Raw genomic sequence first — 13325 nt, 5'->3', positions numbered from 1 at the left:
CAGTTTATATTGGTGAACAGGATGAAATTTATGATGAAAACAAGAAAATTAAAACTTTGAAATACAATTGAAAACCCTTGAAAAAATCAACATGGACAGCAAAACATAAACAAGAAAATAGAACAAAAATAGATACTCAGAAGAAATTTAATGATTATAGAAAAACCCAGGTGGAAATCAGAGACGACAGTGAAGAAAAAAGCGAGATTGACATACCCTCATCTCGGTATTGCCAAAGAAAATATCGAAGAGTTTGCGAAAGGCCTGACCCATGGCAGATCTTTTTGTCTGCTAATCCTGAGAACTTCGAAAGCGTCAGCGAGGCAACCTCGTTTTCATGAATGAAAGAGAAGGCTCTGTGAGAATCGAAGTGGGCATGGAATAGGTAAAGGAGTAGTTGAATTGATTGAGCCAAAAGGAAGATGGCGATAGAGTTGCCGGATCTCTGTGTCCGCTACTCCAACTTGGAAATCGTCAGCTATTGAAACTATCTTTTCATTAACAACAGAGCAGGCTTTTTGCTTCTTTTTTTTTTTTTTCTTTTTCTTTTTTTTCTTTTTTTTTTTTTTTTTTTCTTTTTTTTCTTCCTCTCTTCTGCTCCCGAAAGGGGTGTGGGTGTATGATTATGATACCACCTCTATGATCATGATGTGCTTTAGCTTAAACAAAGGAAACAAGTGGCGGCGGTTATTTAGGCTCAAGATTTTCGGATGAGTTGAATAATTTGATAAGAGATGATTCTGTGTTTAAAGTCTACTATAGATTGTAATTTTTTATTCTGATTCTCCATTGTAATGCAGGGTTTGTCTTGCTTGGTTTTAAGGGGTCTATTTTCCTTTTTTTAGGTCTGTCCAAAGAAGGAGATTAAGGTTGCTTTACTCTGTATTTTATTTTCTTCTTAATACATACACATCACTGATCCAAAAAAAAAATAGATGTTATGACAACAACAAAAAAAAACATATAGCAGATTCCGTTTTGTTTTTTCCTTTTTTTTTTTTTTTTTTTTTTTTAAGGATTCTGTTATCTTTGGTTGCGCATTGTTGGTAAGTGGATGTCCCATAACTTCTTTAGCTTTTTTTTTTTCTTTTTTCTTTTTTTCCTTTTGTTTTTCTCTTTCTTTCGGATTCATGTAGCCGATCCCATTTAACTGGAATAAAGCTGAATTGTATTATTGTTGTTGTTGTTGAAAGGAATCAAAAAGAAAAGAAAAGAATGGAATGGAACGGAAAGAATGTTAAATTTTTTTAATTTAGAAGAAGAACTTTTGTAATCATTACCCATATAATTTTATAAACTACTTAAATACATTATCATATATTTAGTGCTAATACATTTAACATTATATTTTTATAGGAAAATGTTAGGTATGTTGCCAGTAATACCGTATGCTAGCAGCCACTGTGTTTATCTCTCTCTTCCCTTTTTTCGAAATAATCTCATTTCCTTTCTTGATGATACCCCATCATATGCCCCCATTGATGATGTCTGCTAGCTTACAGTACACTAGTGGCATAACTATCCCTCTCTCTTTTTTTTATTTACATTTTATAGCAAAATAAAAGATTTTGGATGCAAAATAAAATGAAATTTAAATACCAAATAACATGATTTGGAGTTAGTGATATAATCACATTTGGGGATAATTATAAAAGTTTCTCTTTTAAGTTTGAAAATCTCACTTCACTTCTCTTTAATTGCCCTTGCAACTAAACGAAGCCTCCAAGATGATAATGCTTTTCTCGATATGATCCATTTGATTTGTTGATCTTAATAGTTTATTGGAATAAAATTTACATTTTGCTTGATTGTGTGAATGTGAATGTGTGTGTGGTTTTAAGGCTTTGATGTCTAAATCCATAATGTCAAGGGTTTAAGGGGTGAATAGGTTATGCACAATCATACAATACTAAGATTTATAGTGATTCGACTCAATCTGAGTCTACTCCACTCCTACAAGTTCCACTAATAAGTTATTCTACAAGCTCTTATCTCTCAATAGAGTAAGTAGGAAGGAAAACCTTTACACAATCTTTTAAAGATAAGAGAATCCGTACAATCTCTTTCACAAGTAGAAAGGGACCTTTACAATTTCTTTCTAGGTAGAGAGTGACCTTACTACTCTTTTAAGGATATGAAGATCATAAGCAATAACTAATACAGTCTAGTTTATTGCGAACTTACAACTGTCCAACTAGAGTTACCGAACTTTGGGACAAATAAAAAATAAGAAGTAGTAAAATAAAATTACCTCTGTGTAGTGCAAATGATATGCAATAAAGTAAAACAATGATGCACCTTCACTTGGTCTTCAATGTTGTAGACACCAAATTTTGTTCTCCCACAGCAATGATGAATTATCGGTAATGAGGAGACATATATTCTCTCTTTCGGAAAGAAGTCGAATTTTTGACACAAGTCCAGATTATCCAAGAACTTGTGATTGGTCAAACTAGATGTTGTTTAATGATGTGGGGAAGGTGATTGGAAGTGGTCGATGTCTTTTCTTAGAATATGACAATTGAGCCTAGTATGTGCTCGATTCCTGTATCATTAGAACATACTCGGGAATATGGTCCTATTGGTATCTTGCACGAAAAAAAAATTAATACCCAGGTGTGCCGTATTATTTACTTGAACTTTGAACCAGTTAAACCGAAATCAGACCAAACCAAACCCTAACCCAAACCAAACACTAACCCAAACTAAACCCTAACTCAAGCCAAAACTTAAACCAAACCAAATCAGACCATCCTAAACCAAACCTCAACCAAAATTTGTCGCCTTTCCTCAGGTGATAAAATTTCCACCGCAACCACGTAAGGCTACTGCTTTAGGTGATAAAATTTCCACCACAACCTTGTAGGGCTACTGCCGCCCAGCCTACAGGTTAGCCGCCTAGTCTACGGGCATCCTTGGAGGCATATTGGAGTGCCACGGCCTTTTTTGGAGGCATATCAGAGTGCCACGGGGGGAGGGACCTTACACGGATGAGTGTAAGTCCTTACACATTTGTGTAAGGCCTACACGGATGTGTAAGAGCATTACACCCTTCTATATCCCCTTACATGCCCCTAAACCCCTGTATCTGGTCTTAAGTGGAATTTTTACATAGATGTCTCATTTTTTTATAAATAGTGACCTCGGGTCACCGAGAGGAAAGTGGCAAAAAAAAAAAACCCCCTGAAGAAGAAACCCTATTTCAGAGACCAAAAACCCGTAGAACAGTCCTAAGAAAAAAACCCTGTTCCAGAGACCTTACAAAAAGAGAGAGAGAGGAAAGAAAACGAAGAAACAAGTCTGTAGAAATTGCGAGCCGAGCTTACTGAAGTTGAAGTTGACGAAGTCCTGCCCTATTTTTGGAAGTCCACGTCATCCATATCGGCTGATTCTGACCCTAGGAAGATGGTGCGGGAGCCAGGCTCAAATTTCTACAGCTGATTCCAACCCTAGGAATATGACGCGGAAGCCCTGCCCAAATTTCCACAACTAATTCCAACCCCAAGAATACAGTGTGAAAGTCTGCTTGAATTGCCACAAATGATTCCGACTCTAGGAATACAGTGCAGAAGCCCTTCCCGAAGTTCCACAGTCAATTCCTACCTCAAGAATATAGTGTGGAAGCCCTGCTCAAATTCCCCAAAATCAAAACCCATGTTCACACCCTAGCATAGAAACCCTATCAACTTTCTTACCCAAGTGCGGGAAGTTTTTAATTTCTCCAAGAAAGTGAGAAGAAAGCAAATCTTTGCCCTAAGTCAGGGAGAATTACCAGAAATTTTATTATTGTTATCGGTTGTTTCATATAAATATTAGATCGTGATTTTATTTGTGTGCATGATACATACCTCATCTCCTTATTCATTATTTTATGTGTTCACCACATAAAATAATGGCTTTATTTATCATTTTATGTATTAATTTATGCATTTGTGCATTAAATGATAGTCTACTTTAGCATCCCATGTGTTATTATATGTGTTCCTCACATAAAATAATAATCATAATCATCATTTCAAGAGGCATCGCACATTTATGTAGATAAGTTAGTTACATTTTCTATCATTTTATGTGATTTTGATATTGATTATGCATTATCCATGTAATGTTTTAATAGTTTTTTGTATTTTCATACAATTATATACATACAATTATATACATGTGTTATATTATCGCATGTGATAAAGCTACCATATCGATTTAGGCCGTTAAAATTCTCGGGGGAGAATATTCGAAATCCAAGCATCTAGTAGAAAGACCAAAAATTCCGAGCGAGGTGGGTGCCTAACACCTTCCCACACTAGTAACCCGACACGGACCCCTATCTTTGGAACAGACCAAAATATGAAATCAAATTCGTGGGTTCCCTCCTTTCACAGGAATTTAACCCCTACTTGAGCTCGATCCCTAGATCAAAATTGGGCTCCACAACAGGGTTCTAGGCCTTGAAACCTAGATGACGACTCCAAAAATCATACTTTCCCCATCCTCTATAGTCGCTAGACATGTTTGGAGACATCACCCTGCAGGGTAGATAGGTGAGAGGAATTAGCGGGAAAAATACAAGAAATGAAATATTCCACAAAGAATCCCCAAAAGGAAATGAAGGAGAAAGGGGGGTAGGGGTTAATCCCTCACTCTCTCTCTCTCTCTCTCTCTCCATTTGATCCCAAATCTGTTTTCCCTTACAAATGTCTATGCAATAGAATTGATAATGAAGAAGACCTTGTAGATTCTCCTTAGGCTTTCCCTTGTGTAGAATAAATCACCCAATAGCTTTAGGAGAGAATGATTGGAAGTCACCTTAAATGCTTTAGTATTCTGTCCTAGTTGCTTAGGAATTGATTGCATTGAATTATTAGCATTTGAGGTATTTGAAGGTGTCATTAGAGAACTAAAATAGGTAAAAAAAATCTCATCCAAATGGTCATTTTTTACGTGTGTCGGTTGACCTCTAAAATAGTCGTTGCAAAATATAGACATTGGAAGGTGATCTAAGAAAACCATTCATCAGCTGGTCGACCTCCACTTTGTGGTAGTCAACATGTACTTAAGGTGGTCAACCTACTGATGATTCTGTCAGAATCATTTCTGCAATCACCCTTTTGGTTGATTTTGACCGTGCAGACTTGTAATGACCATTACTTGGTCATATGGACTCAAATTGGGCTGATTCCAAGTCCGTTGGTTCCATAACCCGAAAACCTTCAAATCTCATAAAAGGGTCTTGATACTAGCTTCATAAATACCCAAAATTCTCTTGAACACAAGAGTACAATTTTTCACAGTAAATGAAGGGGCTTCTAAAATCCAATGTGTCCCTCATAGCTACAGGTCTTTGTACTTGCTAGACTAATATGACCTAGGGTCATTCTAAGCATGATTAATGCATAAATGATGCATTAGTGCATGTTTACAATTACAAGTAAATCAGACTACAAATTAAGACATCTTGTGTATAGTCTTCATTCTTCTTAGCTCCAAGTCTTTTAATGACTTCATTTCTTCATCTACTTTATTTCTTCGTCTTGTCTTGAAGACTTAAGCCTTGCTTGAACATGCATGGTTTATGGAGCTTGATATTCACTTCTTCACTTGATCTTTCCATTATTGGCTTTTAACATGCTAATCAATGCTTAAAAGTAATGTATTAGAAATAGACCATTTGCTTGTTGTCATCAAAATCACTTTAGGTAGATTAGGAGTGTGGGCATGTTCCCCAACAATCTCCCCCTTTTTGATGATAACAAACAAATGTCAAGCATGATGAGAAAATTCATCTATATGATAGCAATGGTAATGAAATGTCAAGCAACAACATTAGAAGACTATAAGGTAAATAATATCTAAACATTATGGCAAATAAAAGTGTTAGGTCCAGAAAATAATAACCTCCAATAAAAGGGATCAAATAACAACCTTGCAAATAATAACCTTTCTCCCCCTTTGTGAATAAAAAAAAAGAAGGGGTGAAGCAAGTAGAGAGCAAGCTCCCCCTACATATATGCTAGGGATAAGAAAAGTTTAACATATATCTACAAATATTACAATCACAACAAAATGGTGTTCGAATGATCATTCTCACACATAGTCATAATCCAAAACATAAGTCTGAAAATAAAAACCATAAGACAAAGTCTGAAATAAAACATAAGTCTTTTTCTACTTAATAACAAGCCATAAGTTTTTCAGCCATAGAGAGAGAGAAGGTCTATTCGTCAGATCCTCGAGCAGCTCTATGATGCGATCTTGCTTCTTCTCAATTTCGACTTGATGATCAAGCAAGTGCAATCAAGCAAACAACTATGTCAAAAAAACAAGCAAACTGATCTTGCAGTTCATTGACCGTCACATAGGTCTTGGAAGGGTGACTTCCTTCTTCAGTATCTCTCTATTGCAGAAGCTTTTCTTCTCAGTATTGTCACCCACGTTGATATTGAGAGGCTGATTTGGGAATTAGATGCATTTTCATGATGGGCGAGAGGTCAATGTCAAAAGAAATAGACTTAGCCAGCTCTACTTCAAAATCAAACCCAAAGTGGTGTAGAATGTGACCAATTAGTCTCCCATAGGATAGATTTTTGGAGTTTGTCTCCCACAATGATCATATTCATCATGAGAAAATAGGGAAGATTGATAGGTACATTCTCACACTGACAATATGTAATGAAGGCATGGAAAGGATTTGGACTCTATATCATCCTTTGGGAAGGATATTGTATTGGATAATGAGATGGACGATTTGGGCTAGATCAGTCATTCGATTGGCTTTGCTTTGTGGGTGCCCTCATAATTTTTCATAACACTGGTGTAGACCAAGTCTTCATCCATGAACTCTTTAAGTTTTGATTTAGAGGTGTAGAATTTGAGAGTCTCCTCACTAGAGATGTCAATGGGGTCTCCTAGGGACTCAATAGGGAGCGCTATTGGGACCCCTTTCACAAGAATTTTGATCTTGAGGGTTTCATTCATTCCAAAGAAGGAATATTGTAGTAAAATATCCTAACTATGTGAGGATAGCATTTGAAACCCAAGCTATGCATGCTTTTCCATCCCAAAAGGGTAAAGAGTTCTTCTATTCTATAAGTAATCAAGGATTCATGGTTTACATCCCTACCTTGTTCAATCTTCCTTGATTGGAACCTCTCCCAACTTTTCCTTGCAAATGAAGAGGCAAACCATACTATTTCATCCATGGAAGATGCTTTCCTGTTTCCCTTCTTAGAAGCCTTGGAAGTTGTGGATTTTCCCTTCTTTGGAGGTCTTAGAGAGTCCATTGTACAAGAATGAGGAGAAGAGAAAGATTTAGGTTGGGTTTGGAGTAGGAAATTTTCACTTTAGGGTTAGGAAGGAGTGGGAGCAAGAAAGAATGGGAAAAAGATGCTTAAAAAGCCATTTTTCATGATTTTTAAGGTGGTTGGTGCCGATCGACTGGTGGAAGATTCCGCTAGTGTTGGCGGTCGACCGGTGATCCTTTTGATCAGAATGAGTATGTCGATCGAATTTTTGTTTGGCTAGAGGTGGTGTCAATCAGAGGTTGGGGTGGTCGATCGACAGATGTCGTATTTGACTGGAAGACCTTAAAAAATCAGATTTTTGACCAAAAAAATCTTCAAAAAAATGGGATTTTTGAGATTGATAGGTTGTTTTTGAAAACAATGGTTGGAAGGTCAAAATTTCTTACCCAATGGGTTGCAAATGCCAATTCCTTTTTGAGAGTGTAGAATCTATCTTTCCCCTAGGGGTTTGGTGAAGATATTTGCAAGTTGTTAATTAGTTTCGATGAACTCAAGGGTGATATCACCATTCTAAATGGTATCTCTTAGGAAGTGGTGTTTGATGTCAATGTGCTTTGCCCTTGAGTGCAAAAAATGGATTTTTGCTCAAGTTTATGAAACTAGTGTTGTCACACATTGTTAGACAGGATTCAAACTTCACTCCAAGGTCTTGGAGGGCTTGTTTCATTCACAGAATTTGGGCACAACACCTACTAACTGCAACATATTTGGCTTCAGGATAAGGCCATGGGGTGCTGCTTCTTGATAAACCAAGAAATGAGGCATGAGCCAAGGAAATGAGAAGTACCACTAGTATTTTTCCTATTAATGTAGCAGCCAGCAAAGTTAGCATTTGAGAAGCTGACTTAAGTCAAAAGTTTGGTATCCCACATCAAACTTGCTTTTCAAATATTTAGAAATTCTTTTAACAATCGTGAGGTGTGATTTCTTTGGATTGGCTTGAAATCGAGCACATGTGCATACACTGAATATGAAGTCTAGTCTACATCCCATTAGGTATAATAGGCTTCCAATCATACCTCTATACCTGGTTACATCCTTTGAAATTACGTCTTCATCATTAGTGAGTTTGAGGGATATACTCATCGATGTGTCAAATGATTTTTGGTTGTTTATGTCAAACTTCTTTAGAAGTTCTTTTGTGTATTTACTTTGATTAATAAAAGTTCCATTTTATGTTTGTTTTATTTGAAGTCTTAGGAAGAAATTCAATTCTCCCATCATATTCATTTCAAACTCATTACTCATCTTTTCATTTAACTCAAAGTACATGTCTTCATTTGTGGATCCAAAGATGATATCATCCACATAAATTTGTACTATGAGTATGTCCTCTTTTTTTTTTTCTTTTTAATGTTTTACAAAGAGTTTTGTATCAATCTTTCCTCTTGAGAAGCCACTTTCAATTAAGAAAGTACTTAATCTCTCATACCAAGTTCTAGGGGCTTATTTCAATCTGTGGAGGGCTTTCTCAAGTTTAAACATATGGTTTGGAAACTTTGAGTTTTCCAAAACTATGAGGTTGAGCTACATACACTTTTTCTTGAATAATTCCATTTAAGAAAGCACTCTTTACACATTTGATATAATTTAAAAATTTTGTGGCATGAAAAGGCTCGTAGCATTCTAATGGATTCTAATCTTGCTACAGGAGCATATGTTTCATCATAATTGATGTCTTCCTTTTGATTATCTCCTTTAGCTACTAATTTAGCTTTGTTTCTTACAATGTTTCTATCCTCATCCAATTTGTTTTGAAAGACTCATTTGGCACTGATTATGGTGTGGTGGTCAGGTTTTGAGATAAGTTCCCAGACCTTTCTTTCAAATTGGTGAGATTCTTCTTGCATGACTATTATCCAATCATTATCTTTTAGTGCTATTTCTATGGTCTTAGGTTCAATCTTTGAGATAAATGTAGGATGGTAGCTGATGAGCACATTTATGTGTGAAATCTAGGGTAGTAAATTCATGCATCTTACATATTTATAATGGAGCTACCTTGGGTTTTACTCTCTTTCTGCAGGTTTTATACTTTCAATGCCTTAAGGACTATCGGGTGCTATATCTCCAATTTTACACGCAAAGATGTCCTATTTTCTTTTCATGGTTATGAAGAGGACAAAATTCTGAGCAAGATGGACGTGTTCAATTAAAAGTACACATTCGTTTGGTCAACCGTACAAGTGATTATTCTTTTCGGGCAAGAAAAAGAATAATGAATCAGAACTAAACCGAGATGCAGAACCAGCTCGTTTGCAGTTGTCCCAAGGGTATAAGGAATATTCCAAATGCCAACAAAGATCACTGGACCACATCCTTAAGTGATTGAAGATTCGTTTTTGGTAACAACAACTACTTAGCGTAGTTGGTGAGTTGTGGTGTGCAAAATCTCTTCCTTATTAGGAGGTCTCAAGTTCGAACCTCTTAGCTGCTATTTTGTTGAGGTTTTTTTTAGAATATTTTCTCTCTCCTACTCATCACTCAAAGGAGGTCAGCCAAGATAGTTGTATGTAAGTTTGAAGAAGAGAGAGAAAATAAAGACAAAAACTAGGAAAGAAGAAAAAAAAGAAAAGAAAAGACAAGGGCATGGATAGAATTTCCCATTTAAAATAGAATATTGTCCAAATCCAAGCAAGGAAAATCGGCCAAGGGGGGTTTCTTGTGCAAGAAGAGAGAGAAAATAGAAAAAAGAGAAAAAATAATGAAAAAAAAAGCAAGAAAATCGTGGGAGATCTCTCCACACGTTTTCTCTCTTCTCTCTCCTCCACCTCACCAAAAAATCGTCCAAGGGGATCCACCCTTGGACGTCCTTCTCTCTCTCCTATTCCCTATAAAAGGGAGTTCACAAAACTCTAAAAAATTGTCCCTCTCTTCCTCTCTAATTCATTCTTCTAGGGTTTTTTTTTTGCTCTATCTCTTTCTCTAGTTATTTCATTCTCTATCTCTAGTTCTAGGTTTATGCTTTAAACACTTTTGTAAGTTCTTTTATTCAATTAATGCAAGCACTTTTATTTTTGATTCAGTCTTTTATTTTTATTATTTAAGTAATTGAAGTTGTAATTTTCAAGTTCTAGTTTTAGGCTTAGTTCTAGGTGACAAGAACAATCTATGAAGCATGTCTTTCAAGTTCAATTTTTTTCTTCAGATTTGTTTTCTCTAGTATTAGAAATTTCAGATTTGGTTTATTCTAGATCTGGTTTTTAGTACTGGTAGTATCTCAAATCGATCAAGTTTTCAGTTCAAGGGTTGAAGTTCATGTAAGTAGACTCCCTCAGTAGTCTTCTCTCCCCCCTCTCATTCCCTCTTCTGACTACCCTTTCTTTCTTAATTTAGGATTTTAATTTCAATCGTTACATTATTGCTATCCCTTTCCCCTAAGGTTCATGGCTAGTGTATGTGTTGGCTTTGCCCCTCCTAGCTATAGAACCATCAATTTATTGCTTTTATTTTAATTGTCTCTTTTTCCCTAAAGCCAAGTAGAGTAACCCTTGTAAGAGTGACTCTCTGGTCAAGTAGGGAAGCTCAAATTATGATGCATCCCTCGGGCCAAGTAGAGAAACCTACTTGTGTGTCTCTCTCTAGCTTTCCCCCCTTTTTTTTACTTTATTTTTATTTCAGTATTTTTTTTCTTTATTTATTATTATTATTATTTTTTAAATTGCATGTATTGTTTTTCTTTCAGTTATTTATTTATTTAATTTTAATTGCGTGGCTTGTGTCTTTAAATTCTTAGATGACGAATGGTTAGGACGTTATTTTAGAAACATATGTTTATAATGGTAATTAGAATTAGATCACAACTATTAATCGGTTCACTTTCGCATTATTAAAGAAATAAAAAAATAAAGTGACTGCTCTCCCTATGTTCGACCCGTAGCTACACTGATCTGTACGCTTGCGGTTACATTTAAAATCTCAAACAAGTTTTTGGCGCCGTTGCTGGGGAGAGAGTTTCTTATTATTTTTCGCTTTCTTTAGGTAAATCGGAGTGCTTTGTTTGCTTTGTTTTGTTTTTTCTTTTTCTTTTATTGAATTCCTGAGAAGAACAACTTGCAATAATACTTGTATCGGTGGAGGTCGCCATGCCTCACAGTATGATAAAGACAGGTTTCGTCCTGTAGCAGTACCTCAGGAATTGACCTGAGTAACCCCGGATCCCTACCGATAAGCTCTCAAAAAGCCAAAAAAAAATCAAAAAAATCATTAAAAAAAAAATTTGCTATCCATTCTTTTGTGCTTGTCTTACTCTAGTTGTGGGTAGTTTTCTATTGCATGAGTGTTAGGTGGGTACGTAATACTGAGAATCGGTTAGAAAGAGGAGATCCAACAAATAGTGACCCTATACGTTTGCTCTCTTTAAAACCCTTCAATATGGGAGACCAACAGCAAAACCCTTCACCTAAATCTCTGAAAGATAGGTTCTACCCTGCTAGAACAGCCCAACCTTCCTGCATAGTTCTACCACAAGCCCAGGGCAATAATTTTGAACTCAAATCTCAATACATCACTATGTTACCCTACTTCCATGGGTTGACCTCTGAGGATGCATACTTATTTCTAAGGGAATTTGAAGAGGTATGTGTTCTAATTAAGATCCAATAGCTTTCTGATGATGCTGTTAAGCTTAGGTTTATCACTTTTGCATTGAAAGACCAGGCTAAGAAGTGGTTGTATGGGTTACCCACAAATTCCATAACCTCATGGGAATAGTTCACAGTTGTCTTCCTTAAGAAGTTTTTCCCAACTCACAAGACCAATAAGCTTAGAAGTGATATCCTTCAGTTTAGGCAAAAGCTTAGTGAGTCATTTTCCAAACTTATAGAGAGATTCAAGGATCTACTCCAAGAATTCCCTCACCATGGCCCAGACCTATGACATTTATGTCAAATAATTTATGAGGGTATTGATTACCCAACTAAATAAATGAGAGTCTATGTGCCCTAAGGGATTCACATCATTTATAGATGAAGGAAAGGCATGGGAATTCTTACTTGACTTAGCTGACAAAACTCGTGAGTGGGAATCAACCCAAGAGAGTGAAAGAACCATAAGAGAAAAAGGATATTTTGTGGATGGAATAGTAGCCAAGGAAGCCCATTTGGATAGCCTAATCAAGAGAATTGAGGCCATCATCAGTCAATTTGGTAAGATTTGTGCTTGGTGCCAGTCCCCTGGACATCTCCTAGAAGAATGCCCCAACACCTCTGGGGGCACTTCTAATGATAGTGTTAATGCATTATACCAGAATAATCCATATAGTAATACCTACAATCCAGGATGGAGAAATCACTCAAATTTCTCTTGGAATCAGGGCAACCAAGCAGGGCCTTCTAATTTCCATAATCAAGGTCAACCTGGACTCCAAAGGTCTCCCTTTGCACAATAATCTTTTTCTCAAAATACTTTTCCTAGGTCAAATGTAGGACCTCAGGCTAGTTTTCCTAGGGCCCCTCTCCTATCATCTTATCAGCAACCCCCTGGGTTTACCAATACTGGAGAGGCAAGTAGAATAAGTGACTTGGAAAAAAATATGGCCCTCCTCATGACAAGCCATCAAAATATTACGAGAGAACTCACTCAAGTTGACTCAATTATGCGTGAGAGGGAGAAAGGAACTTTACCCAGTCAACCAGAGCCTAACCCTAGGCATCATCAGCCTGTTAGTTCACAAACATCAACTAATACACCACTGAATATTGTTTATGGCCTTAGGAGTGATAGAGAGTACCAATAGAGCGTTCCTAAATCTTCCTCATATATTACTCATGTTAACTCTCCTTCTATTGAGGACACAATTGTGCCTCTTGTTTCAGGTTCATCTGATGAACCTAAAGATTTTTTTGAAACTAAAGATGATTTGGTTGAGGAAACCAAAAATGATTCTTTTGAACAGGGGCAAATCCCTAACAGTCCTTATGTTCATCATGTCCCATTTCCTAATCGCTTGGTAAACAAAAGGAAGACTGCGTCCATGGATAAAATTTTAGAAGTCTTCAAAAAGGTAGAAGTGAACATCCCCCTTTT

General features: G+C 36.5%; 1 protein-coding gene and 1 non-coding gene across 3 annotated transcripts in view; both read right to left on the bottom strand.

Moving 5' to 3' along the window:
• LOC122058039 (ADP-ribosylation factor 1-like 2) overlaps positions 1-708 on the bottom strand; it is a 38621-nt gene extending 37913 nt beyond the window's left edge. Inside the window, exon 1 of one of the 2 annotated variants that reach the window (XM_042620435.1) lies at positions 217-708. In XM_042620435.1, coding sequence (XP_042476369.1) covers positions 217-273 — 57 coding nt within the window. In that variant the 5' untranslated portion in view covers positions 274-708. The remainder of the gene's footprint in view (positions 1-216) is intronic. The other variant, XM_042620434.1, reaches the window with a different exon arrangement.
• An 11351-nt stretch (positions 709-12059) lies between these two features.
• Positions 12060-12166, bottom strand: LOC122058547. The gene has a single exon (XR_006133838.1). It is a non-coding gene; the product is annotated as a small nucleolar RNA R71 (small nucleolar RNA).
• Positions 12167-13325: the final 1159 nt, after the last annotated feature.

This window comes from Macadamia integrifolia, chromosome 12 (assembly GCF_013358625.1).
Source record: "Macadamia integrifolia cultivar HAES 741 chromosome 12, SCU_Mint_v3, whole genome shotgun sequence".
NCBI classification, from domain to species: Eukaryota; Viridiplantae; Streptophyta; class Magnoliopsida; order Proteales; family Proteaceae; genus Macadamia; species Macadamia integrifolia.
Note: the sequence above shows the minus strand (reverse complement) of the source record. Positions and strands in the feature narration are given on the sequence as shown.